Raw genomic sequence first — 26,738 nt, 5'->3', positions numbered from 1 at the left:
CAAAAATTATTTATATTTTATTATAAAACCTTAAATAACAATATAAATAATGACTATTCCAGACGATGGAAAGTAATCTCTTTGATATTTCAGAGGGAGATTTTGGGATGCGAGGGTGACGAGAACGTTGTGGTCATCAACGACGAGGTCTGCCTCGAATATGACTTCGACCAAAATCAGCCCGTCGTCAGCATCCATAAGTATTTCACTACTGTCATGAAGGCGCATCAGGTGTGGTATAAAATATTAATAATATTTTTTTCTGACTTTTAACCAGTTATATATAATTTTAATATTCATAATTTCGTAATCAGTAAATTTACCTATCATAGTTGACATATTAATTTATTTTTATGTTTTTAGAGTAATGTTAAGTTATCCAAAATCGCCAATATAATTTGGTGGTTACAACTTACAATGCAACACAGTTTTGGATAATCTTATTATATTCGATTAATAACCTAACAACGTATTCAAAAATGCTTACATTGGCGAATTCCGCGTGTTTGAGAAGGCAGGGTTGGGAAGGTGGTCACATTAATAAATACGTAAAATAAAATTTCGTTTTTGAATACCCAGGCGTAAATTGTTTTTGTAATGTTTAACATCTGAGTTAGACAGAGCGCCAGTTCTGCAAAGGAGATCTAAAATCTTATTTTTTATAAAAGTCAAATGTAGAACGTCCGTTGGCGTTAAAAGTTTCACAAGGTTTGAGTTGGCAGAGTGCTTAGTCTAGAAATTTTTTTTCAGTAAAACTCCCTTGGAAGCCTTCCCTGAGGCCGTTATACGGCATGAGTATCTTAATATATCTCATGCAGTGACTGCGTGCAAGGACTGCCAGGAGGAGATCTCGTTTGAGCTGTGTCCGATTTTACAAGCTAAACTATTAATTTTTTTTTTAGTACGAAGGCGTAAAGTTTATGTGGGACTCGTGCTTCGAGAGCTTGGAGATGATCCAAAATGGACACCCCGGTGGCGGTTGCATTCTGGCACATTGCATGGGCCTCGGAAAAACGTTACAGGTTTTAGCGTTACTACATACGGTACGTGTTTTATTCAACTCAAATAGCTCTATTGTATGTACAAAATCAAAAATAGATTATGGATTTCTATTTTTCTTTAAAAGCGTCTTGTAAGGTAGCAAAACTAAATTCTTCGTTTTCAACAGCTATACGCCCACTGCAAGGCCTTCCCCAAAGCCGCGATGGTTTAATGCTGCCCGCATCCAGAGAGATCCTTCAACCTTAACTATGTCGTAGGTCCTACTAGCGGGGAGACTAAATAATCTATCGAACCGTGGTCGTTACCTAAAAGCCTTTCGTGCTCAATGTAGGTGCCACTAAAAGGAAAAACAAAAAAATTTGTCAATTTTTATTTTAACACTGGCTCACCGCTGCCTGGTTTTCTTGATATTATTATATAAAGAACAAGTCGACTTAAATCTTTCGACGAAAATTTTTCATATCGCACGGAAACTTTTAACTCAGCTTTTACATATTCACCATTTTCATAGTGAATTTTTAAATTTAATACCATAATAATGATTTTCTACCATTTCTACCAATTCATTCTACTAATCTACCACTGATGTATCCAAAATGTAATGTTAAAAAAAAGAAGCTACTGTATACTATTGCCGAAATATTATGAGCGCTCAGTTTAGACTATAGCACTGTGTTACAAATACTTAATAGTTTTTTTATCTTAGTTAGGTGTTGTTTTATGAAACTTTTATAATTGTTCATATTTTATATGATTCATAGGTGTTGACTCATCGTCGGATAAAAATGAAACGAATATTAGTCTGTTGCCCACTCTCCACTGTTCTCTACTGGGTTGACGAAATAAACAAGTGGATGGGGCCAGTCAACCCAAACATTAAGGTGATTCTCTCTTTGTTTTTATTTTCGAGGACATGTTAGTGCAGGAGTCAGACTTTTACGTTTTGTATAGTATATCATTGAATTCATAATGTATTGACACAGTTTTTATTGCGTGTTTAATGTAAATATAGTCAAATCCATATTTTAATAATTAGTACCATTATTAATAATGTTAAGAAAATAATAAAGGTAATTAATTGATTGCATTACTCTGTTACTTGTTACTACAGTCAAAAATATTTAAAAAAAATGGTATTCTAACGGTTGCTATGCAAAATATTTATATTAACATATTACTTATGCGCTATAGTTTAAAATCATACCTCAAAAATAGTGCCAGACACATGATTATTTCATCTTCAAAAAGTTATCAAATCCTTCATGGGTATGGCCTACGCATATATAAATAAGGTTCAATAAGATATCTTAAGCTTAACTTTAAATCTTAAGGAATATTTTTAAATAAATCTTATAGCATTCAATAGTTTTTAGTTGATCGAAATGTGTGGCGAATGAACTTTCTTGAATTATTGATTTAGGTCGATGATTATTTATAACATAAAAATTGTAAATAAAATTAAAAATATTTTGATTATAGTTGGACTGTAATCTCCCAGTATTGCACGATAGATAGCGGTTCCGGACGGAGTATAAAAAATAGGCAATTACAAGTTAATTAAAAAAAAAATGCTTTCGAGATTGAATATTATTATTTAGCTAAATTATTTATCATAATGACATTTACGGTATCGTTGTGAGTCTAATTGTAAAATGTGTTTTAAATTTTATAGGTGTTTGAATTATCAAGGCTGAAGAAGATATATGAAAGAGCATATCAGCTAGAGGACTGGTACAAAGGTGGTGGCATATTTATTATCGGCTACGAACTGTTCAGGAATCTCACCACTATGGACCCGTTGTTTGACAACATTCGACCAAAAATAATTAAAAAGATTCGAATGGCGCTACTGGACCCGGGCCCGGACATAATAATTTGTGACGAGGGTCACCTTCTGAAGAACGACAGCTCGATATTAGCCGTCGCTATGAGCAGAGTTATAACCAAACGTCGTATTGTACTTACAGGCACGCCCATGCAAAATAATCTCAGGGAATATTACTGCATGGTCAATTTTGCGAAGCCTAACCTGCTCGGACTGTACTCGGAGTATGTAAACAGGTATAAATGTTTTTTTTTTTAATTTAGGTGTCGTTAGAAAGTTTTTATCGACGAGTGACAGCCTAGCTGACGTTCTCTCGAAGGTAACCTTGTTTCCACGGAGCGTCCGACTAAGCGATCAAAGAGCTTTGTGGTTTTAATTGGGTGAAACTATAGTATGTAGGGGCCGAGCCGTGTCACTGCAAGGTACTCAATGGCTTCGCTATCTTAACACAGGTTTTAGGCGAAGCGCCCTCTGCGTTCAGCCGGCTCGAACTTGGGCGGCAGCTGATGTTACTTTTCACTTACGATTGCTTTAATTTGTTAAAACAATCGAAACCACTATACCGCGCCTCAGATATGCGCGGCGAGACGGGGGGCTTAACGGTCGCTCTATCCCGTCATACCTTCATCAACGCTCGCAGTAGTGGGGTTCGATAGTACTATGACATCCTATATGCATCATTTTTAAAGCGCTATAATAAATTTATTAGAATAATTTGTCATTATATGTTCCATACTCAGAATTTTGTGTTTACCATCCTGATCTGTACAACAATTTGTAGTCGAGACGTAAAGCTGTTGCAGTTAAATGAACTTGTGTTTATCTGTTGCCAGATTTGAAAATCCAATTATGAACGGCCAACATCGCGATTCGAGAGAAGAAGACATAAAATTAATGAAAGAGCGCATACACATCTTGCATAAAGTGTTAGAAGGCGTTCTGCAGCGGCAGGAGGCATCGGTTCTCTACCCTTATCTGCCGAAGAAGCACGAGTACACGGTGTTTATACCGTTAACAAAGTGTCAGTGCGACCTGTACAAGCATTACTTGCAGCATTACACCAAGAACCGACATAGGTCGCTAATAGACTATCACATTCTGCACAAGATATGGTCACATCCGCAGGTGCTTCACAACTTTTATATGACTTCTCGGGATGACCATGAGAAAGTTAAAGGTATTTCAAGAATCGCTTCATTTGTTATTAATTTTAGTGTTCTAGTAAGAAAAACGTGTATCACCTCGTATTGGAGATCATCAGATTATAGCACTGTGTTGTTGCTGCCCGTGTGCTGTATTTTAGGAAAGCGCGGCGAGGTGGGGGCTGCGTAAAAAAGAGCACATGCGCCTCGAGCAACTGATAACCCCCCACCCCCTCTCGTCGCGCGCATGCCTGTGGCGCGGTACAGCTGTTTCGGTTGCACTATAACTCAAAAGCTTTTGTACTATTACAAATAAACATTAAAAATTTAGGCTATTTTTCAAAAATATGATTATAATTAGTATATAGTTATTGCACTCAATACAAATATATTTATTTAACTAATTAAAGTAGTTAAAACACTACACTAATAACACAAACACACTTACATACTACATAAAAATACACGCACTCATTAAAAAAGGCGGAATTAACGTAAATATTTCATAGTTGTCGCGAACGGAATAGAGTCCGTATACGTGTGTATTGTGCGTGTATGATTATGTGAATATTGTTAGGACACATGATAACTTATTCTTGGAATTTCACAGTGGAGAAGTTAGAAGATGACCTGGCCCGTGAAGACCTGACGGCTAGCGAGGACGTAAGGCCTTCTCAGACGGAGGTGTGGTGGACGCAGTACCTGGAGAGTGGAGATATGCTCAACGCTTTGGAAAGTTCGAATAAATTCCTCGCTGCCTTTCGCATTCTTGACGAATGCATCGCCATCGGTGACAAAGTGTATGTTAAATCTTCATATGTTAACTCTTGTATGATATCCCTTGCTAAAAATGATAATGTTTATTCGAAAACTGGGTAATTTTTATTTTTATTGTTAAGTATGAACTTTGAAATGCCGACATTACAACGTAGTTTGCGTATAAAATGATAGATGTCGTTGTTACAATAAATTGTTAACGTTAGTAGCGACGAGGTATATTTTTATAGGCAGTCACTGTCCATGTCAGCATGCGATTTAATTCGATAACAGCAGCTGATTGAGCTGTGGTTTAATCTTCTCCGGTTCCCTCTAATCGGCATGCCAAACAAGTCTCGAGTGACTTTCCTAGCGGGTATTCCCTTATACGATCCCTGTTTAGTAAAGAAAATGATAAAATTAATTAATTTATTCAACGTTCCAATTTTTAACAGAACTCTCACTGACCAATTTTTCTTTTAAATCTATTTTATTATTGACTCCACTATGTTTCAAAAATAAAATACCTCTAAAGTAAAATAGAGTCAAATCCATTATATTAACTGGACACCCTGGAACATAGATGTATGCAACGTGTAACAACCTACCAATCTGTTAGAATATGATACGTAACTGTCCAAGCTAGGTTCCAAGGTAACTCTCGAGCTTTATTACTGTAAAGGGTTATAAGCTCATAGATACCGCTGTAACGGAAAACAGATATTATCTGTGATGAAAAAAATAAATAACACATTAAAATTATCGAATTTTTTCTTCTACACTGTTCATTTAGCAAGTAGACGGCGTTTAAAATAAAAAAATCAACAACTAGGTTTTCTACAGTAGAACCACAATTTTGGCTTTCAATAACTTGTATAACACTTTTTACTGTAAAATGTAATTGTAAACCAAACCAGGAGGAAAAAATTATATATAAACTTGTATATTTTAATTTTTAAAATATCTCACGTGTTATTTATTGTCAAATTTGCTACTTTCAGGTTAATATTCTCTACGTCGTTGTTTACGTTGACTACACTGGAGTACTTTTTGAAGAAAATCAAGAATTGGAGCCTGGGCCGCGAGTACTACCGGTTGGACGGCTCCGTGCCCCCTGAGGTCCGCCAGAATTGGTGCCGCCAGTTCAACGCTGAATCCAACCTCACAACCAAGTCAGTTATACAAAATCGTAAAAAATATATATAGAATTACCACAGCTCACAAACAAGTTTCCAGAGGATAGGCTACAATATCTTCTACGTACCATAACAACACACTGCAATTCCCGACTCGCTTGCCGAGGCTGGTGATTGTGGTATATCCTTTCGTAGAACGTATATATATAGCCTTGCAGTGGGTGTCTGTGGGCTGAAATGACCACATAATTATTAAGTTCAATTTCGTTTATTTATAATCATATACCTTCATCTATAGATGAAGGTAACATTTAAATACTTATTACCTGACGGCCGGATGACGAGCGAAAACAAATATAAAAATTGGTCTACCGATTTTTCAGTTAAAAATGGCGTAACTCCATAACTTTGTTTCATATTTACAGATTTTGTAGGTAATAACTGATAATAATAATTTGTTATTTGTTCATTTACAGATTATTCCTAGTATCAACTCGCTCCGGCTCGCTGGGCCTCAACATGACGGCGGCGAACCGTGTTATTATATTCGACACATCGTGGAACCCTGCGCATGACATGCAAAGCATATTCAGAGTGTATCGCTTCGGACAGAAGAAAGACTGCTATATATATAGGCTTGTCGCCTTGGTAAATATGTGATTTCACTAAACAATAACAAAACTTCCGATATACATATAATATTATTGGTCTACCTATAGATATAAACAAAAATAAGACAGACAGAATATAAGTTAGATGAAAGAAAGAGATGATATATTTGAGTAAGATATACAATTTCTTGTCAGTGTTTCCCAACGTGGGGCTCTCGCCCCACAGGGAGACAATTTAATTGTTGAAGGGGGTAAATCGAAAATGGATTCGACACGAGTGTAACGCGTAAGAATTTTAAGGTTGGACAAGGTAGAAAAAATGTTAGGAAACACTGGTGTAAGTTGTATCTGTGATAGAGATACAAGAGAGAAGTAACAGATAATAGTAGGAATAATAACCAGCATTTGGTTTGGCACACCGGAAATATTAATTTATTAACATTAAGCTGTTGGAGAGAGCAATAAGACTTCCTTTCATTGCCAGAAATGCCAAATCAGATACATTGTACTATGAAAACGTAATATGATGGTATATTTGCATTAGAAATTAGATATGATAATAGTTTTGAAGTCGAATTTACCATTTCATTTACTCAACATAGCTTGATCATGCATATAAAATTTAATTATAAAAAGCACCGATTTAGTTAAATAATTTTCGTAAATATCTTTTCCCAGGGCACAATGGAGCAAAAAATATACGAACGGTCCGTGACTAAGCAAGCGGTATCGTGCCGTGTGGTAGACGAGCAACAAATCGACCGACATTACAGCATGGACGAGCTCGCCGAACTCTACAAGCGAGTATTGTATTATCACTATAATGTTACCAAAACCACTGTACCACGCTTAAGGAAAACGCGGCGAGGGAGGGGTCATTGACGGCGGAATTACAGAACAGCGCCGTCTTGCCGCGCATATACCTAAGGCGCGATATAGTTGTTTCGGTAGCACTTCAGAAAAGTGGGTTAATAAAGACAGCACTGTTTTTATATAACGAGGAAGCCAAGATGGATGTTCACCTGACGGTATGATGTTACATAGAATTTTGTAATACCAAGACATATGGTCTCGTCAAGTTAAAATTTTTCATGATATATACATATTATATATATTAACTGGATAAAATTAATATATCGCTGTTCCAAACGTACATTTGTAAGCAAGTTAAAGGGACAGATAATTATAGTATACATTACAATTTCATATAAATGTTAAGTAAGATGTGTTTGCAGAATATCTAACAGTTTTTCTTATTGTATTTTTAAATGTTATTCAAAGGAAATTTTCAAGCGTCTCTCGACTTTTTATTTAATTTTTTGTTCATTGTATGAAAATCCGAGAATTCATGTTTGAGTTTTGTCATGGACGTGATTCAAGGGTTCCCTCAGAAACATTGATTAGATAACATAAACAATTTTATATCACAATGGTTGTGTGTGTGTCGCAATGCTGTTCTGAAACAGAATATGACAAAATAAACATATAAATTAATAGAAATGTTTCAGCAAATCATGATAATGTGACAAGAATCACCCAGTTGACAATTTCACCTTGAACACAGTTACCGACTTATCAGTGGAAAAAGCATTGTATATGTCTAGTCTAGTATGATGTACTATCGTGTGATATGTATAAAAAATATATATTAAATAGTACAATATACGTATTGAAGGTCGCTGGGGACGAATGGTACTCCAATTGTGACCACGAGCAGGTAGACGTGGTGTGGGTAGACCCGCCCACTAGGTAGACCGACGACACACTTAAGGTCGCGGCTGATATGGTGATTGAGTTATATTACTTTCAACCAATTTGCCAACTTTTAAGTACTAAACAAACGCACTTATAGATTGCTTTTTAAATGTATTCAATAGTTTTAGTGAATGGCAGCGGATTATTTATAGATATTAATATTCATATGGTTATTTGCAAGTAGGTTCGACGAGACCGGAGACGGCGTAGACGTTGGGGTGGCTGTCGGCGTGACTGACGTGGCTTTGCTCCGCGCGGCCCGCGATGCTCCGCTGCACGCCGTGCACGAACATGACTCACTATTGCGCGACTCCGCCGAACAGCAGCTGCCAGAAGACGAGCGCGCCGCCGCCTGGCGCCAGTTCGAACAGGAACAGGCTGACAAACGTAAGTAATCTTCGCAAACACTGAATCAGCTGATCAAACGAAAATGTAACTCTGAAAAGGCTAAGTCAAGAAACGAGCGCTGCTGAAAATATTGTGGGATTTTTTTTAGGGCCGGTAAGCCTTGAAGTAATAACTACACGGAGTCCAAAGTAAAAATGTGTATATTCATTCAAGCCTCGCCCGTTTTTATATTGACGTAAGAGAACAATTTTATTTGTTTGGAATTCCCCGTTTCGATGCACCGCTGACGTTTATGTAATGTTGCCCCTGCAATATAAAATGTATTTTAAAAATACTTAAACGAGTTCTGCAATGCCCGTTATACAAAAACCAGATTTTTTAATTTTTTTTACTAAAGCACTACCTCAATATAGTGATATAGTAATGTCCTCTTTATCATATTAAAAACCACCATCTCTAAAAATATCATCGTGTAAGCCGATAGACGCCCACTGCAAGGCATAGGCGTCTTAAAATGATCGCCTTGACGACCGGTCCTCTACCCTTATCCAGCGATTTCCCGCTACCATAACTATGTGGTCGGCCCATCTACCGGCGCGTAGTCGCCACTCGCCAACCTTTGAGCACCAACGACGGTCGGTTGAACAGGCGATGTTCCCCGCCCACTGCCACTTCAGACAATTACTACAGAAAAAAGCGATTCTTTTAAAAATATACAGCACACAAATTGTATGTGTTTAATGCCATAAACACAACAAAGTACATAACTTACTAAAGGCAATAGCAACTCTTACATAATTAACTCCTAACACATTTGATAAAAAGCACATTATTAATTCGACAGGAAGTTAAGAATGACTCCATCTAATATGAAAAATAACAGTAAAATGGTATTTTGAATTAAAAAGAAAGCAGGCATCTACCTCAGTCTGGTAGTTATATAAAGTGTATTTTTAAATATTTTATAATAACAGATCTTCGGTTTACTTACAGAACGGGAAAATCTAGAAAAATACAAATTCAGAGCATCAACTAGGCATTCCCTTAGATCTGATAACCTTAAAACACTAAATAAATGTACAGATAAAAAGCAAAGCGATGAAACTGATAAAACATCTAAAGATTTCAACAGATTGTCGAAAAAAAAATCTAAAAGGACATCGAAAATTTGTAAAAATTCTGATAAAAAACCAGCAAATCAAGAAGACTATAAAGACGGTACTGAATTGACGAAATTACACGAACCAAAAGAAACACCTGAAAATATTTCAAATAACTCTGAAGAAGTGAATATAGCAAATTTAATAAATAGTGGTGAAATAAATATAGCTGATTTAATAAATAACGTGCAAAAAATTGTCGTAGCTAGTTTACACAATAATTCACCGATTTCCCACGATAATCTTAGAGAGAGTATAAAAAATGTATTACTACAATCAGCAACTGGATATAGTGGCCAATCAAATACTTCCATGCTTCAATCTAACCATAAGGATTTACGTAATAGAGAATCGGTTGATTCAAATTCAATGCTCGAAATTAGTAATAGAAACAGATCTGATGAGTCTGATAGTATAATACGAACAAAAATCTCAACTAGAGAAAGTGATTGTGTAGATTATAACATTAATAACAGTACGATGGATAAAAGAAAACGGAGGTCAACATTACAAGAGGTAGAATTCTTAGATCATTTAGTTTCAAAGACAAAGCGTTCTAAGGATATTTGTATTGAAGAAGATGGTGGTATACCTACAATAAATGTAGATGACCAGTCAAAAACAAAACCTATTAAAAACAAAGACAGCGAAAAAGTGCGGGCAGAAAGCGAATCGACTATAGATAATAAACAACGAAGTCGAAAATGTGCTTCTATTACAGAACCGTTTGAAACAGCATTAGAGACTACAAATAAAAATCACGCACCTGAAGTAAATTGTATTCTTTTAAGTGACGATGAAGATCTTGATATTGTTGAATGCACAAAACCAATGGAAAGCAAAGGAACTGAAGTAAATGATGATGGAAACATTACTTATGAAGACGAACCAGTATCCTTGAATGCTTCTCTATTAAGTAACCCCAATTTTGTCAAAATTATAGCACACGTGTTTTCATCCCGCAATCCAAACTTGGATAAAGATGCTGCTTTTTTGGCAGCTCAGTACAGCACACAAAGAGCTGTTGAAGAAATAAAGGCGACAGGAAAAAACCTATGCAGCGGCCTTGTTTATGATATTGCTATTAGTGTAAGTATTATTTGTTTTAAATTCTGAAATAATTTGAAAATTTAATTGCATAATCTTCCAATGATATTATAATTATATATCATAGTTCATTATACAGGATTTCAACAAAATTAATATGTGTAAATCACATAAATATAACACAAAGTATAAAAAGGATGTTGTAAAAAAATGAAGTTTTGTTTATTAATAACTCAAAACTTAGGAGCCAAACCCTGATTTCACCTCTGACCTCTGTTGATAAACTAGCTGAAATGATGTTATGGGTAAAAACAACAACTAAGTCTGTTCACACAGCTACTTATGACCATAGATATCTGCGAAACAGACAAGGCAGGATACAAAGATGCTAGAACATGTTCAGCTTTGACCATCACATTACATAAAAACTGGTTTGAATAAACAATTAATTCTGATTGAAACTAGCGATTACACTCAAATAAATAATAAACATCTTTACTATCTAGGCATTACAGTCTTTTATACGGAACTTGTATGGCAAAGTTTGTTTAAAAAACTGTTTCATATGTGCTACTAGAGTGCCTTAGCTATGCAAATGTATGGACATAGGTTTACCGTTAAATCAACCATACCTCCTGGAGGTTCACTATCTTAGATTTCAGAAAAAGCGAGGTTGTCTAGTTTACATTAGACCAATTGTCCCAAATATTCCCCGAGTCCTAATGTAGTAATTTTGATTTTCAGACAATAGGTGAAGCTTCATTAAGGAGACTACAACTACAAGAATTTTCTCCAAAGACAACTCGATCTAAAGTCAAAAGAAAAATATCAAAAAATATTAAACTTAAAGAAGCCCTAATTAAAAAATCAGATCAACCTGGGCAACAAGCAAGCGTTACTGAAGGCAGTCTTAACACAGACGATAACAACAAAGCAAAATCTGTTAAAAAACATGTACCCAGTAAAAAGCGTTTCCAAGAAAGACAAAAATCTTCTGATTCTGATGATGTAGAAGTGATTTCTGACGACATACAAACCACAGATTTAAGCAATATTGTTCATGTTGAAAAAGCACAAAGCACTAGTAATGAATCTTTGAATGTCATAAAAGAACCTATAACTACAGAATTTGAACCAAAAAGACGACTTAAGAAAAAAAATGTAGAGAAATTGCCTGAGCCGCCACCATTATCTGAGAAAGTAGTTCCTATTAAAATGTAAGTTTATGTTTTAATTACATAAAAAAAATAATCGATTACCTTTTAAAATTATTAAAATTTCTACAAGAGTGGCAAATTATACAATAAGCATACTCTTAAACTCTAATAATGGAATTATTTATCGGTTTTGCGTCATTGGTACATACTTTATATTAATTAGGGTTTTTATACATTCTTCAAAAGCAAATCAAGTACAGTACACTATTCTGAAAACACCTACCACCTATGTATGTAACGGTATTATTATTGAGTGGCTCTGTGTTACATGAATTATTTATATATAATAGAATAATTCATAGACACAAATATAATACTAAACTTAAATAAAAGCTACCTATTTTTATCATTAAAAAAATTATGATCAAAAGACATATGCTTACAGACTGGCAGCAATCTTTGTTAGTATTTATGACGTATAAAGTTTGAATATGTTGCTAAGACATAAACTCTTATAAATAAATACCATCTATGTCTAATAAGAAGATTTACAAATGTAATAATGTATGCACCATACAGATTACATTAAGATAATAATGTACAGATAAAATAATTTGTAACTCTGTGTGACTATGATACGAATTAACTTGTTATGATTACTTGGGGATAATTGGTTTGTAGTTACAGATGGAAAAGTAAAATAAATGCGGGGCAAGAAAGTAAATGAAATGGGTAAATGTCCACAACTCTGCGTTCAAGAACATGTATGGCGTAAAAGGCTTCTATTATAACTAGGAGATAAGATTATTTAATTTAAATCTCCAATACAGGCAAGCTTTTGCGCATTCGCCGGAAGTTTCTTTTTAAAATAACATAAGCGTGGTATAAAAAGAATAATAAATTGCTTGTTATTCTACTAAATTTACTTTCGTTTCCAACTACTATACTAGGATATTTATATTATATAGCTGCGGGAAAATAACGTTATTTCGCTTGTAAAAAAATAACAATTTTTCAGAATTTGCCAAAAAAACCATAGATTCCGAATGTTTACATTGTTTTTAAAAGCACTGTTTCTATTGTAATTCAAAACCTGATTATTACTTTTATAGGTACAAGAGTATAAGAGAATCAACACCCCAACTGTCTAGGCCAATGTCTACAGTTGCAGAGTGCATTCTTCCCGATGAAGACGACGACGATGATGATGTTCGTGTGGTGGACGATTCTTCTCTGTTACAACAAAATAATTCGCAGAAAAGTACTTTAAACAAATCGCAAATTTCAAAAGCCACGGAGAAGAATGTCCCATTACCTACATCAAGTCAGTTAGATCTTAGAATGAAATCAGTAGAAAAGGAAATTGTACTAACCGAAAATTCTATTGTAATACCTGACACGGATCTGGACAATGAAATGGTCAATACGAGTGACACAATTACTCCAGGAAAAATAAGCACAGATAGAAATTCTAAGAATTCTTTGACAATCTGCTTGTATAGTGATGAAGAAGAAGTCGATGTTGTTGCACTTGTAGAGAATCGAAACCAAAAAGGTCAAAGCGACGTTTCGGCAATTTCACCTGACGTCTCTAATGGCACTGAAACTTCCGATGTACAAACAGCTAATAATAAAAAAGCGCAACATAATGTTATCCTCGACAAAATAACTAAACAAACAAATGAAAAATCTTCTAATCCAAAAAATACTTCTATGAAAGTTACAAATGGTGGACATGTTTCCACAGATAATATAATTGCTGCAAAAACACCTGAAATAATTTCAAAATCTATTTCCCAAACCAGTTTGACATCAAGGACTTTACACAACGAATTGATAAATAAAATTGTACAGAATAAAAATAAAATACGTACACCAAACGCAAATGTTAAATCGCGTATTAAAAAACAAACACAGCATAAAGTTATGAGCTCCATTGATCTCACCGACGATGTAGGCGTTGGCAGTAAAAATGATAATGTACCTGATTTGAATGCACACGAACTAAAGGTTGCGACTACTAAAACGCCTGCGAGTCACAAAACTGTCGCCTCTACTACCTCGATAATCGGTTCGGCAAAAGACATTTTGATCACCCGGGCTGGAGACAAATCGACAATTAGGACCACTTCTCCGGATTTAGCGTTAGTATAACTTTTTTTTTAGAAGGTGAAACAAATACAACCACGGGGGTGGAAAAATTTATTATATTGGAAATTAAAATCTTAAATTTGATGTTTATTTCCATAATTTTTCTGTGAAACTATAGAAGCGGTTTCATTAACCGATAGATAAAATATCAAAGTTTATTATGTTCCCAATTTTAAACTCTTATCTGCTTACAAGTAGGCACTTTATCAATCTCACTCGCCCAATCCTGTTATTCTATTCCGATAGAAAAGTGCTTTTCAGTATATCATCATTTCAGCTTTAGCACTTTCACTTTTGGACAATAGCATCCCATATAGATTTCTATTAGGACCGCCGGAGGCTTCCATCCAATGTCTTTTCATATTCTTAACAAGATCCTCTATGGATCGACCGAGATCCATAGAAGTTCTTGTTAAGAATATATCATATCTATGAAAATACTAGAATACTTAAAATGGGCCTCGTATAGAAAAGATTGGTGATGTTGTATGAATTATATATTAAAACATATTGACTTCTGTTATTATCGACCATTATTCGATTGTCCCTGCTAGACATAGGACTTCTTTAATGCTTTCTACCCTATTCAATCATCTGGCTTCCTCATCCACTATTGTGGTTTAGCATGTGAATACACAGTGAAATTATGAAATGTTCTGTTTTTTAAACTGGCTTTATTTTTTCATCAGAAGTACTTTAGAAACCAACAAAAATTTGCAACAACCCAACACAACGCCTGCAAGTGCAAAAACTGTTGTAACAAACAAAAGACCTGCAACCTCTGCACAAGCGAGCACAACTAAAAAACCAAAGACTGGATACTTCAGTGAGTGTTTTTATAAAAATATTTCTACTGCATTCGGTTTTTTTTATTAACTCAAAACATAGTTTTAACAGGAAACGCCTTTATGATCAGACTATATTTTTTATACTAAAATAACTTATGATATAATAATATCATTTTGCTATAAATTTAATTGATAAATAAGTAATTCCCATGATATCAAGTGTTGTCTCCTATTCCAATCTAGGAACACCTTTTAAATTGGAACCCACTAGAGACATTTGGTATCAGAAGTGGACTTATCAATAATATCTAAACCCAAGTCAATTTTCTAAAAATATTTCATAAAAATTATTAAATTTTCTGGGTGAGGTTTCACAAAAACGATTATTGGTAATGTTTAATAGGCGAAAAAAAATTTCGGGGTGTTTTTATACCTTTAAGAGGGTGTATTTCGAAAATATGCCTTTTTTTGAATCCGACTTTACGAATCGAAATCCGTTAGTTGGTATGGTTCCAAACATATAATTCTAATTCCGATCCATGACCTAATCACACAAAACTTTTTTCAGACCAATTAACTCTGGAGGACTTTGACATTGACGAGATCGATGACATCATAGAACTGGATTAGATTATATTTAAGTGTCTGTATAGTTACGTCTTCGTGATTATTAATAAATAAGAAATAAGCCACGCTTGATTCTAAGGAACAACTGTACAGAGATGCACTAGGCCTTGCCCTTCTAGCAATTGTAGCACTACCTTATATAGTAGACATATTGTTTCTGTCATGTTTATTATATTCTCTCTGTATCTTCTTTTGTTTTAAATAGTAAAACAAAGCTCTTGTAACGACATAGTGAAAAATGATTTCCATGTAATATTAAAATTCAATTATAACTTTTCTGCTACTATTAAAGTCATTTTACAAAACTGTAAATTTAGGTAGCAACATGTGACTTTTAATACACAAAAAAGAAAACACATAGACTGCGTTTTAAATAGTTGTTAGGTCTTTGCCCTTATTAATGAAGAAGTACACTTGCAATGTAAGTCGAGTTTGAATATTCTGAGGCATATTTACTGTGTAATTTTTTATCTAAGAATTCTTTGTGAGTATAAGAACATATGAATGGATAACCAATTATAAAATTAAATAATATTAATATTAAATAATTAACAAACTAGAAAGTTATTTGCATTCAAAGTACCAACTTGCAGAAAGGGATTTTTGTCGATCCAAAATATTTACGATGTTGGGCTAACACTGCAGTTAGGTAAATATGAATCGTAAACTTCGATCTCTACTCATAACTAATCGATAATTTTGTAAAGAAAATTAATTCAATTTAAATATGTTTTGTTTACTTTTTTTGTCTATTCGACGAAAGAACGATGGCTTTGTTTATTCTTAAGAAGTTACTAAAATGTTTGACTAAATGAGTCCTTAATTCTTTGTGATAGTTTTTTTCTTTATTTAAATAATTTTTATGTTAAGCTGTCTAATAAGTACTGTTGTTTAGAAATTATGATCAAGGGGAGAATCGTTTTCAATGACTATTTGTTAATACACACACAGTATATAAAAATATCATCATTTACAACTATTTCGCATTTTTATTTTACTTTTACCCATAGAAAATAAAGTAGTTGAGAATATTATTACGTTAACCAACAGGTGACCGAATTCTTTTATTTTTATATTTAGTCAATTTGGCACTATGATATTGCTATATTATTAGAGATTTTTTATGAACTGTTTCGTTTCGAGGTCTGCAGAAGTTTACCAACATAACTCGAGGAATTGCTCGTCTAAAATAATATTGCGCAACCTGTTGAAAGTTTCTCGAAAGGCAACCATGAGCCGGTAGGCGCGTCGTGGGAAGCCCCCCCCCCCCCTCACTAGATGGACCAACGACATTATCAAAGTCGCTCGATAGGGAAAGGCCAATGCAATGAGATGTTAGATTTAAACATAAATAGCCATTATTTAGTAACAAAACACAAAATTATTAATACATCTGTGTATTCATACTTTTACTTATAATAAAAGAAATAAATCCTTCCATAACAAATAATAAGAATTAAATTTACAATTTAAATATATATTTTATTCACTTTAAGATTTGTTCTCATAATCTTAATTCGCTTTAAACTATTGTTTACAAAAAATATTATTCTCTACAAGATATACATTTATGGTAATTTAAATATACAACATAAATCTGAAATGTACGAATTATAATTTCTTTAAATCAACTATTAATTGGTTTTTATAAGTTTTGTTTGTTTATATTTGTTTCATACAATTAACAATTCTAGTGTAATCTTTTTAGGTGTACACTCTTACTTGACATTCCCTTTAAAATTTGGTTCGACTAATAATTAATTTTAGCTTACCGAGTAATACTTGGATTGGCATTTTAAAATACGTTTAATTTACATTAATAAATTACATTTTTTTTTAATTCGCTTCTCTGTATGTTTAGGGTGCCGAGTTAATAATATTGCGGGTAAAATTATTTTGTATAAATATAAACTTTATATAATTCAGATACAAGACAAAATTATACGACAATAAAATAGGTTACATTTTATAAGATGCATAAACTTTGTTTAATATACACAATACACTGTTATAAATAATTACTTCGTAAAAGTTTCCACCGTATATTAATAAGATATATTTTGACTGTAATTGTTATGAAAGAACTAAGTAACATGTTTCCAGAATCTGAAAATTTTCCAATAAATTTTAGAAAATGTTTAAACAAAATTTATATATATTTTATTCGACTTCAAGTAACCGTTTTAGTGGTTGCATTAATAGACTATTTTTTTCTGTACTTCATTATTCATATTTTATTAATACTTTTTGTGTACTTAGTTCCCTAAAAGAATTTAACAATTAGCCAAAACCGCTCTTTTTCTCTTCAAAAACTGGTTACGGGTGACATCTTGTTAAACTGCACCAATCACAAAATTCAAATCAGCAACCAAAAAACTTTTCACATACAAGAGCCATATGAAATATATAAATAAAATTGACACTACCAGCTATTTATTTTTAAAGGAAGGAAAACGGGATAATAAACAAATTATTTAATTTTCCTTTACTTGCTTGAATCTTTATCGACAATACATTAATTATATCTTCTAAAGTATAACGTAAAGACCATATGTATTTAAAAATATTCTTAATTTAAATTCTCTAATGAACATGATGACGCATTTTCATTTAAAGTAGAGTCGGTTTTAAAACTGATTAATTTGTTTTTAAAAGTGACTTCCTTAACTATTCTTCAAGATGTGAACATTATTTGAGTGATGCAGAAAAATAATGAAAGTCATATGTCATGTCATATCATGTGGCTCACAACTGTTGTAGATCCTTGCTCCAAATCAAGGAAATATAAAATTAATTTATTGATGAAAATGAAATAATCTATTTTTAGCATTTTTTATAAATCAAATATAGACTATCTTTTTCATAACCCACATGGCAACACGCAAAAAAGTGACGAAAAACTAAAAGTAAAAATTAAATTCCTTGGAACACAAGATCTTATTTTTTTAAAAAAAAAAATGACATGTGAGATTTTTACTGATTTTTCACTTTATTAGAATGTTTTAGTTGTGTCACTTCTAAGGTGCAGCATGTTATTTCAAATATTCCTTAATTAATTTATTCTAATGTCTTTGGAAAAAAGCCGCTGCAGGTGTTATAGAAAACTGAAATCCATTGGAGGAATTTAAAATTGCATCATACAGTTAGTATACACATATAAGTTCTTATAACTTTATAAGTGTCTATTAACAAAATGGAGAATAATTATAATTGAACTGATATTGAAATAAAATAGATTATAAACAGTTATTTAGCACATTATAGTAGTGTTACATAGTATATTAATTATAAAAATAATGACGTAAATATTGACTTCTATTTGCAATTACCTCCTAACGATCGAATAAAGCAAAATTGCATTATATGCTGAGACTAGTTAACCAAACGAATATATTTTATGATACGCATAAGGTACGCATGGTCCGATAGACGCAGCGCAGGTGAGCCCGCCATTAGATGGACTAACGATATAATAAAGGTGCGAGATCATCGTGGCGATCTTTGGGGGACGCCTACGCCTTGATGTCGGTGTTCCGATTTCATACAGTGTCAGCATCAAAATTCGGTTTGAAATTGATAACCGTTGTCCACGTGTACGTAAGGTCCTCACCGAAAATTGACTCTGGCAAGACGCGTTCTGTCGAAACTGCAAATGGCCTGCAATAGGGCTCCGCGCCCGTCCACCGGGCTGGAGCATGCTGCTGGCCCTGAACCGTTTCCGGTCACATCGCCCGCTGTGGAATGAGTTTGTATATTAGGGGTTACTGTAAAAAAATTGTTGTACTATAAATAATAATGTAATGAAAAATTCTAAAAAAAGCATTTTCACATTTCATATTACTACAAATTAAAATTAATTATTATTTACCATCTGCTCCTGTTAACTTTGTACTTCCAAAAATTATTGGTCTATCCCATTCTTATACAAAAAATAAATTGATTTATTTATTTCAGAGTGACCACTTTATACATAGTGATTGGAAATAGGTGTAAAAGATTTAAGACTTTTCACAATATCAATTTAACCCTTAAATGCATAATGATTAAACGTAAAATAAGTATTACTTAAAAAAGTCAATGCATAGTGTTGTATATAAGAAATATTATATACATGTTTTTTTTTTCTATTTTTCCCTGCATTATAGTATAATTATCTGCAAGATATATATATATATATATATATATATATATATATATATATATATATATATATATATATATATATATATATAAGTATAAAGGAAAGTCGAAAAAGGGTTTTTAGAAGGGCATCTGCCCAGTTTACGCGACTAACTACTGCATACAAACTGAACTACAGCAGTGAGCCTTAAGAGTAAAATTCTGAGTACACTACTCTGAAGTTTAAAGAAGAACACAAAATTGTGACGATGTGAACATATCACTTAGGAACCGACAAACTGCTGATAATAAATCGCAATGGAGACTTACAATTGGTGGGCGGAGTGGGCGAGGAGGCCGTGCTGACGCTGTGGGAGCGAACCGTCTCCGCCAGCGAAGACGTGGACTTCCACAAGCTGTCCCGTTTCTTCTGTAATTAAATACCGTTTTATGTCAATATCCAAAGCTATTAGTTTGGTAGCCTATTTGTAGAAAACTGTGAAATATATAACATCCGAACAGGTTGATAACCAAAAATTTAAACAACACTAACATTGCGGATTATGGTAAAGTAACGTACACCATTTTCGTAATAGCAATGTACCAAGCCAAAGGTAATCTTTGTATGGGACTGTGACCAGATTCGGAGTGTTCCAGATTCATCAAAGATTTGCTTTCCTTAACCAGCACTTAATAATAAAGTAATTGTATATTTACAGTATAGTGTTAGGGGTAAGCAACCTGGAGCTTGTAGGTCAAATGCAGCTCTTTGAAGAATTATTTCTGGCTCTCTATAAATTACCTGAGTTCCCTTTTCATTTTTGTGTTGTATTTTTAAAAAATATTACTTATGTCTAGTACAAGGGTAGCCACTTTCACCAAATTTTAATTGATAATAAAAGAAGTTTTTTAAGAAAAAAATTTAAAATACTTTTAAAATACTGTAAAAACTCTTTATTCGCGCTTCCATCATTTGCGTTTTCACGGGCTCTTAGACTAATAAGTTTTTAAATAAAAAAAAATCTATACCGCTCTACGTTTCTGCTTTTTCATTTCTTCCTCTGAATTAAGTATTTCTTGAATCCTTACTTCCCTTTTCGCATTTCGCACCTGGTAATTAAAATCGTTTAAAATGTTATTACATACATAACTTTATTTTGAGAATAAGTTTACTCCATAGTTATCTATATCCACTTATTAAAAAATAAAACATTGCCCATTAATTCTTTCCCGTATTTTTGGTACTCTATACATTTTCGTAAAATTAGTAACTTCGTTGATAATCCTTGGAAAATAAGAAATGAAATTTACCAATTTCTGATCAGTTTTCAGTCGCAATTCTACTATTCCGATAGCCTTCTTCAGTTCCTCCTTAAAAGGCAAGGGAAATTTGAGATGAGTGCGGCAGTCAGCTCGCGGCGTCAACCCGTTGAGAGTGGCGCGCGTGAAGAATGGGTGGTGGAGAAGATCGTCCAAGGTCGCTCCGCCGTGCTTGCACGAAGCTGAAGACACGCAGAGCCGAAGGACTGCCTCTGTTAAGTACAAGTAACTAAACACATAGAACTTGAAATGGAATATCCAGGTTAAATATATTATACAACCAGCTATGATAATATATCATAAATTCACTAATATAATGAGCAGAGGATGTACTAAACAAAGTAAGTTCTATATAAAGATTCTGTACCCATGTTTCAAAAATCATATTAAAATATTAATCTTTCTCCCAATTGACACAATTATAGGTAACGGCACAATCAAGTACAATGTTCATTTTACTTTATAAATATTCACCTGAATTCTTACAGAATAAAGAGAACAGATAAAGGATTACAAAATAATTTAAGCTATTAAATGTAAATTTGTTTCTTTTTCTTTTAACTTAATTAACAAAACAATTAAGAACTCGCTTTCAATTATCAAACTGGTGACACCCAGGTCAGTACCTCAAATCCAATCTATCCATCACAATATGCTTTCAAAAACTGGGTTGCATTTATTAAGTAACTCAGGCACAGCCAAAAACTATTCACATAAATATTAAATATAGGCTTGCTAGTAGCTAATATCAAAATTTCAGCCACAAGCTGTCCAATGCTTAGGCCTCACCTGTAGATTTCCAAAAGAATCAATTGGAAACTACCTGTGGCTAGCAGCTTATATATAAATGTAAAAATTCTAATGTCTATAACTCTTGTCTAGTTAGTTCTTCAGAATGCATTATTTTTTTTTAATAATACATTATGCATTTAAAATCTCTACCTAAGTTTTCCGATGTTTCTTCAGGGTAGTTATCACAGTAATATTGTTCAAAGGTAGCAGCGAACGCCATTTCGTACAGTGTTCGCCCAAAGCAGTATACATCTATAGATTCAGCTGTATTTGTTTGTCTTTGCTCGAGTAAATATGGTCGGTACAAACAAGGAACACCCAGCAAAACATTCTCCAAATCCAATAGAAGTACTTTTTGATTCTCTATAGTTATATTTCCCGGGTGGATGTGACCTGAAATACAGTATCAAATTTATCAATGATAACATAAATGAAAAAAATAGTATCGCAATTTTGTGTATGCTCCTCATCTGGAGGTTAATATGGCATGAAATATAAAAGAGAAATTTAATTTTTTTATAGACAAAATTTAAATGGATATTAATATATGCATTTATATAGAATTTCTTATTAACAACACCTACACAGTATTCATTAATTAATTAAAGTATGTATTTTAAACATATTAATAATTATGAATAGTAGATAACAAAAAAAAAAAGTAAAAAATAATTAGCATAAACTAGGATACCTCATAAATAAGTCATAAAAAATACAGAAGCATAAATAGTAGATAACAAAAAATAAAGTAAAAAATAATTAGCATAAACTAGGTTACCTCATAAATAAGTAAAAAAAAAATAGAGAAGCATAATATGCAGAAGAAAAAAAGAATAAAACAGCAGAATGTAATGTGTCACTATGATGAACTTTTTCTTGAACTGAAACTCGAAATGAGTTGAGCATTTTGACTTAAGCTTGCCCTAAAGGGCCTAACCTCAAACAATTGTCAAATCAAAAACAATTTGTCAAATTTTCACAAATAAAACATTTTCTTTTTTTATTATTTTAATTATAATTTGTGAACGTTTTTGGTATTGTAATAGTAATTTATGTGCTATATTACAAAGTCGTCATGTTTATTAATATTGCATAATATATTTTTATTTATAATGTGTATCTAAATTTTATTCTGCTCTTATCATTAATTTTTTAAAACAAATTTTTCTGCTGTTTCTTGTTATTGATTTCAATTAAAATTATGCAAAGTATAAATGTTATCAAAGTAGAACTAATAAATTTATATGAGTATAGTTATTTTCTTAAATATTAATGCTTCTTAATAAGGTTGTACAATTATTGTTGATTTGAATACCAGTAATATAAATAATATCATTGATCGTTCTAATAAACAAATTAATCAATAAATATGGCTGTTAAATTGTTACTTATTTCATACTGTTTCGGAAAATTAACATTTTAAAACAATACATAATATTTATACTAACCATGCGGCAAGCCTTTGTCATGTAAAAACCTCAAAGCTTGCAATATCTGATATCCGTAATGCGATATTTGTCCACATGTGAAAGGCTTTCTTATTTTGGGATTTCCATATTTAAATAAATAATTCTTTGTATAATCTGTACCATACAAAATATCTCTAATGCTTCCATTATCATGTATTCTTCTAACTACATAGGTACCCGTTTCTAAATTTTGATATCCTAATATTTCATCTATGTAAGGGTGCTGAAAAACGAATGATAAATTTACTCTGTGGTGCATTTGATCACACCTATTAATTTTTTCTATATAATTATAATTCATAAACATAGAATTAATAAGTTACCAGTCATTTATTTCCAATAAGAAATTTTGTAAATTTGTAAAAATATAATTGTAGCATAGTAAAGTTACTGAACTAATGAGAAGTGGCTTAAGTTTAACTTTAGGTTAAAAGCGCGTAAGTAGTATATATAACAAAATTCTGTGTAACCACATAGTCATATCACTTAACATTATGTAGGTGACTTATTATTCTTTCATTGTAAAATAATCTTTATTATCATTCCTAGGGCAACCAGATTATTTTCACATAAAAAAATAATTAGTTACTCACAGACATGCTCTGCAAACTCTTGAATGCAACTTGTAAATCTTTGCTACTTAAACATTTATCAGGGCCATAATTCATCCAAGTGAGTAAACAGTTCATTTGAGTATCTGTGCCAGTTACCTGTAAACAGAACAATAACTTTTTATTATCACTCATAAACATTTTCTGTTACTATTTTTATCATACTCTGATAACATATCTAAGAGAAATTTTATTTCAATTATTCACTACATTTTTTCTTTTTTTTTGCACATTAAACACAAAGATAATATGCACTATCCGCTCTATGAACTGTGGCATGAAAATAAAATATTAATTAATTTAGTTGGCACGTAAATAAATAGTGCTACCGAAACCGCTATACCGCGCCATAGGTATGCGTCTGGCGAGACGGGGAGGAGTATCGGTCGGCAGCGGAGCTCGTACTATTTTCCTCAGCCGCCACTACGCGCGCTTCCCTAAGAAGCGCTACAGCGGTTTGGGTATGACTATAATGAAATTGTTTACAACACAAAGGAAAGGTATGTTTTCTACATATAAATTTACCTTACCATTAAAACAATTGAGTTCAGCATGAGTACATACAAAATAAGTAAACATAAAAAAAATAAGGAATACTGGATAATCAACAGTGTATAATCAACTTTTTCTTATTGTACTACTTTTCCCATGGCATCTTATGTTTAGATAAAAAAAATTCTGCTAATACAAATTAAAAATATCTCTAACAAATTATGATTTTTTTATTTAAAATATAAATGCTACTGATGGATAATAAATAACAATAAAAACTAAAATCATTAAAACACCAATTAATAATGTTCATTACTTATTATTATAAATAATTAATTTGTTAAAGTTCCAAAAGAAATAAATGTAAATAAAATTCTTCATGATATCTTACCATAAAAAATTGTTTTCTTATTCTCCATCCAATGTCCATTAAAGGTTCTTTTAATTCATAATGACCATCGCCTCTTAATGCAATGGAGACAGTTTGCAGTGCTTGTTCTGTGAAAAACCATAAAATCAATATCAGTATTTAAAAAAGACGATGCATTGAATAATATTTTAATGACTAATTTTAATGCAAAATATGACATAGCATGTGTCATAAAGGTACAGGAAACGGTTAGGACAGAGGTCAACAGAGGTCTATATCCACAAGTGAAAGCCAGCCTCTCACCAATGGCGATATGGCATTTAAAATGATGAGTTGCGATGCTATAGTCAAGTCACCATGATCCTTATGGTAAATATGATGGTGGTCTATTTTGTAATATTTATAATATTCATAAACTAATTAATGATAGGTAAATAAAAATAAATATTTTTAAGCATTTACAATGGAATGTTTGCACTTTAGAGCATTATCACATATGTAGAAAATTAATTTTTATTAGCACACATGCAACATCTTATTAAAAACCAAGTTCGATCTAACAATAACATGCTTGCAGTGTTATTGTAATGCCTTATTAGGAAACAGCAATAATGAAGAAGCCACATAATTTTATGCTCTCAGTATAAAATAAAAGTGTGTAACCACATTTTACTTGATATAAAAATTTTACCTCTAATTGTAACAGAATAATTCTTAGGATCCAAAAAACTTCTTACAGGTAAAGATAATGCCAGCACTTGGTGCTTTAATACTTCCGTAATGTAATTCTGAAATTATAACAATAATGATGTTTAAAAATGTATTCAATTATTATGTATCCATTAATATATACATTGTTTTCAATAATAAAAAATAATATTGAATCTACAGCTTTACCGGTTATATGTGTTAGCTTAAAGGAAAGCTCATTTGCTATCAATTAATATATGATACACACTTATCAAAGATCAATAATTTCAGAAATAATAAATAAGTGTAATCATTTTAAAAAATCCATTAGAAAATCTCTACCCATTTTACTGTCAGAAGATATTCACCCCCCAAAATGTAGCATTATGATAGTTTCAAAGTAATACACTTTATATATGGTGATTGGAAATAAGTCTAAAAACTTTAAAGCTTTTTGCTGACAAATGAGCTATACTTTAATCCCTCTAACACCTATAATAAGTCACTGAGTAGGTTCTTTTTGTATAAACATTTTATGTTTGCATAATATTGACTCATTAATAGTTGATAATTAAAATAGCACAAACTTACTTGTAAAGCTATTTGTCTTTCAGCAATAAAGGATGGTTGCATATTTCCAATGAGTTTTTTAGGTGGTAGAGGCAAATCGATATTTGATTGTTGCAGGCTCGTATGTAGCGCTGAGAAATGTCTATATCTTCGCGACACATCCCACTTGTTTTCTTTCGATGGTCCTCGTTGCACACGTAAAATATATTCCTGTTGTAAAACTAACTTTTGATATTTGAAATAAACAACATGTTTTGGTCAAAATAAAAAGATATAACAAACTTACCGTGTGTTTATCAATATTTTGCGCATTTTCTAAAGTACATACAAGTTTTTCTGTATCATCCAATATTATTTTACTTTGGAGCGATTTTTCAAAGATAGCCATTACTTTAAAAACAAATTATGGTTTATTTTCGTAGAATAACAAAAATTATAAAACATCTTGTTATCACTTTTGCGAAAATAATATTCGCAGAGAAATTAATGAAAACATTCATTAATTCATTTAATAAACATACTCTACGGTTTACAATGACATTGACAAATGACACAGCCAATCATTGAAATGTATAAATTGTTTGTATGGCTTTTGAAATAGACAAGGTGATATTGTTCATACAGCCACGTGAGTTATGTTTTTTCTATTAGTGGCAATGGTTAAGTTTTTGCTAATGTTTCATTTATCATTTTGCTTTTGTTAAAATCTTCATAGTAATTTTGCATATCTTCAGATTTAGGTACAGAAGAAAAAATGTTTATATAAATATATATATATATATAGTTAATATAAAAACATT

General features: G+C 32.4%; 2 protein-coding genes across 3 annotated transcripts in view; one reads left to right on the top strand and one right to left on the bottom strand.

Annotated features, from left to right (window-relative positions):
- Nucleotides 1–16,306, top strand: part of LOC137921765 (uncharacterized) — a 28,815-nt gene extending 12,509 nt beyond the window's left edge. Inside the window, exons 7-21 of one of the 2 annotated variants that reach the window (XM_068764586.1) lie at nt 94–231; nt 903–1,043; nt 1,764–1,883; nt 2,675–3,063; nt 3,661–4,004; nt 4,580–4,769; nt 5,727–5,897; nt 6,338–6,509; nt 7,151–7,272; nt 8,412–8,614; nt 9,569–10,824; nt 11,527–11,999; nt 13,052–14,083; nt 14,783–14,916; nt 15,447–16,306. In XM_068764586.1, coding sequence (XP_068620687.1) covers nt 94–231; nt 903–1,043; nt 1,764–1,883; nt 2,675–3,063; nt 3,661–4,004; nt 4,580–4,769; nt 5,727–5,897; nt 6,338–6,509; nt 7,151–7,272; nt 8,412–8,614; nt 9,569–10,824; nt 11,527–11,999; nt 13,052–14,083; nt 14,783–14,916; nt 15,447–15,508 — 4,947 coding nt within the window. In that variant the 3' untranslated portion in view covers nt 15,509–16,306. Of the gene's footprint in view, nt 1–93; nt 232–902; nt 1,044–1,763; nt 1,884–2,674; nt 3,064–3,660; nt 4,005–4,579; nt 4,770–5,726; nt 5,898–6,337; nt 6,510–7,150; nt 7,273–8,411; nt 8,615–9,568; nt 10,825–11,526; nt 12,000–13,051; nt 14,084–14,779; nt 14,917–15,446 lie in introns of both variants that reach the window. The other variant, XM_068764585.1, reaches the window with a different exon arrangement.
- A 1,103-nt stretch (nt 16,307–17,409) lies between these two features.
- On the bottom strand, nt 17,410–26,402 carry LOC137921421 (PX domain-containing protein kinase-like protein). Its single transcript, XM_068764181.1, has 11 exons — nt 26,225–26,402; nt 25,960–26,148; nt 25,370–25,466; nt 24,700–24,806; nt 23,799–23,915; nt 23,185–23,428; nt 21,887–22,129; nt 20,936–21,156; nt 20,654–20,734; nt 19,955–20,054; nt 17,410–19,239 (listed from the first exon to the last, which is right to left on the bottom strand). Exons 1-11 carry the CDS (start codon nt 26,324–26,326, stop codon nt 19,112–19,114), a joined length of 1,629 nt encoding a protein of 542 aa, XP_068620282.1. The 5' UTR covers nt 26,327–26,402; the 3' UTR covers nt 17,410–19,111.
- Nucleotides 26,403–26,738: the final 336 nt, after the last annotated feature.

This window comes from Battus philenor, unplaced genomic scaffold, assembly GCF_028537555.1.
Source record: "Battus philenor isolate CCGP_79_NKW_IND1 unplaced genomic scaffold, ilBatPhil1.0.hap1 SCAF_19, whole genome shotgun sequence".
Lineage (NCBI taxonomy): Eukaryota > Metazoa > Arthropoda > Insecta > Lepidoptera > Papilionidae > Battus > Battus philenor.
The sequence above is the reverse complement of the archived record's forward strand: the minus strand, read 5'-3'. Positions and strand labels throughout refer to the sequence as shown.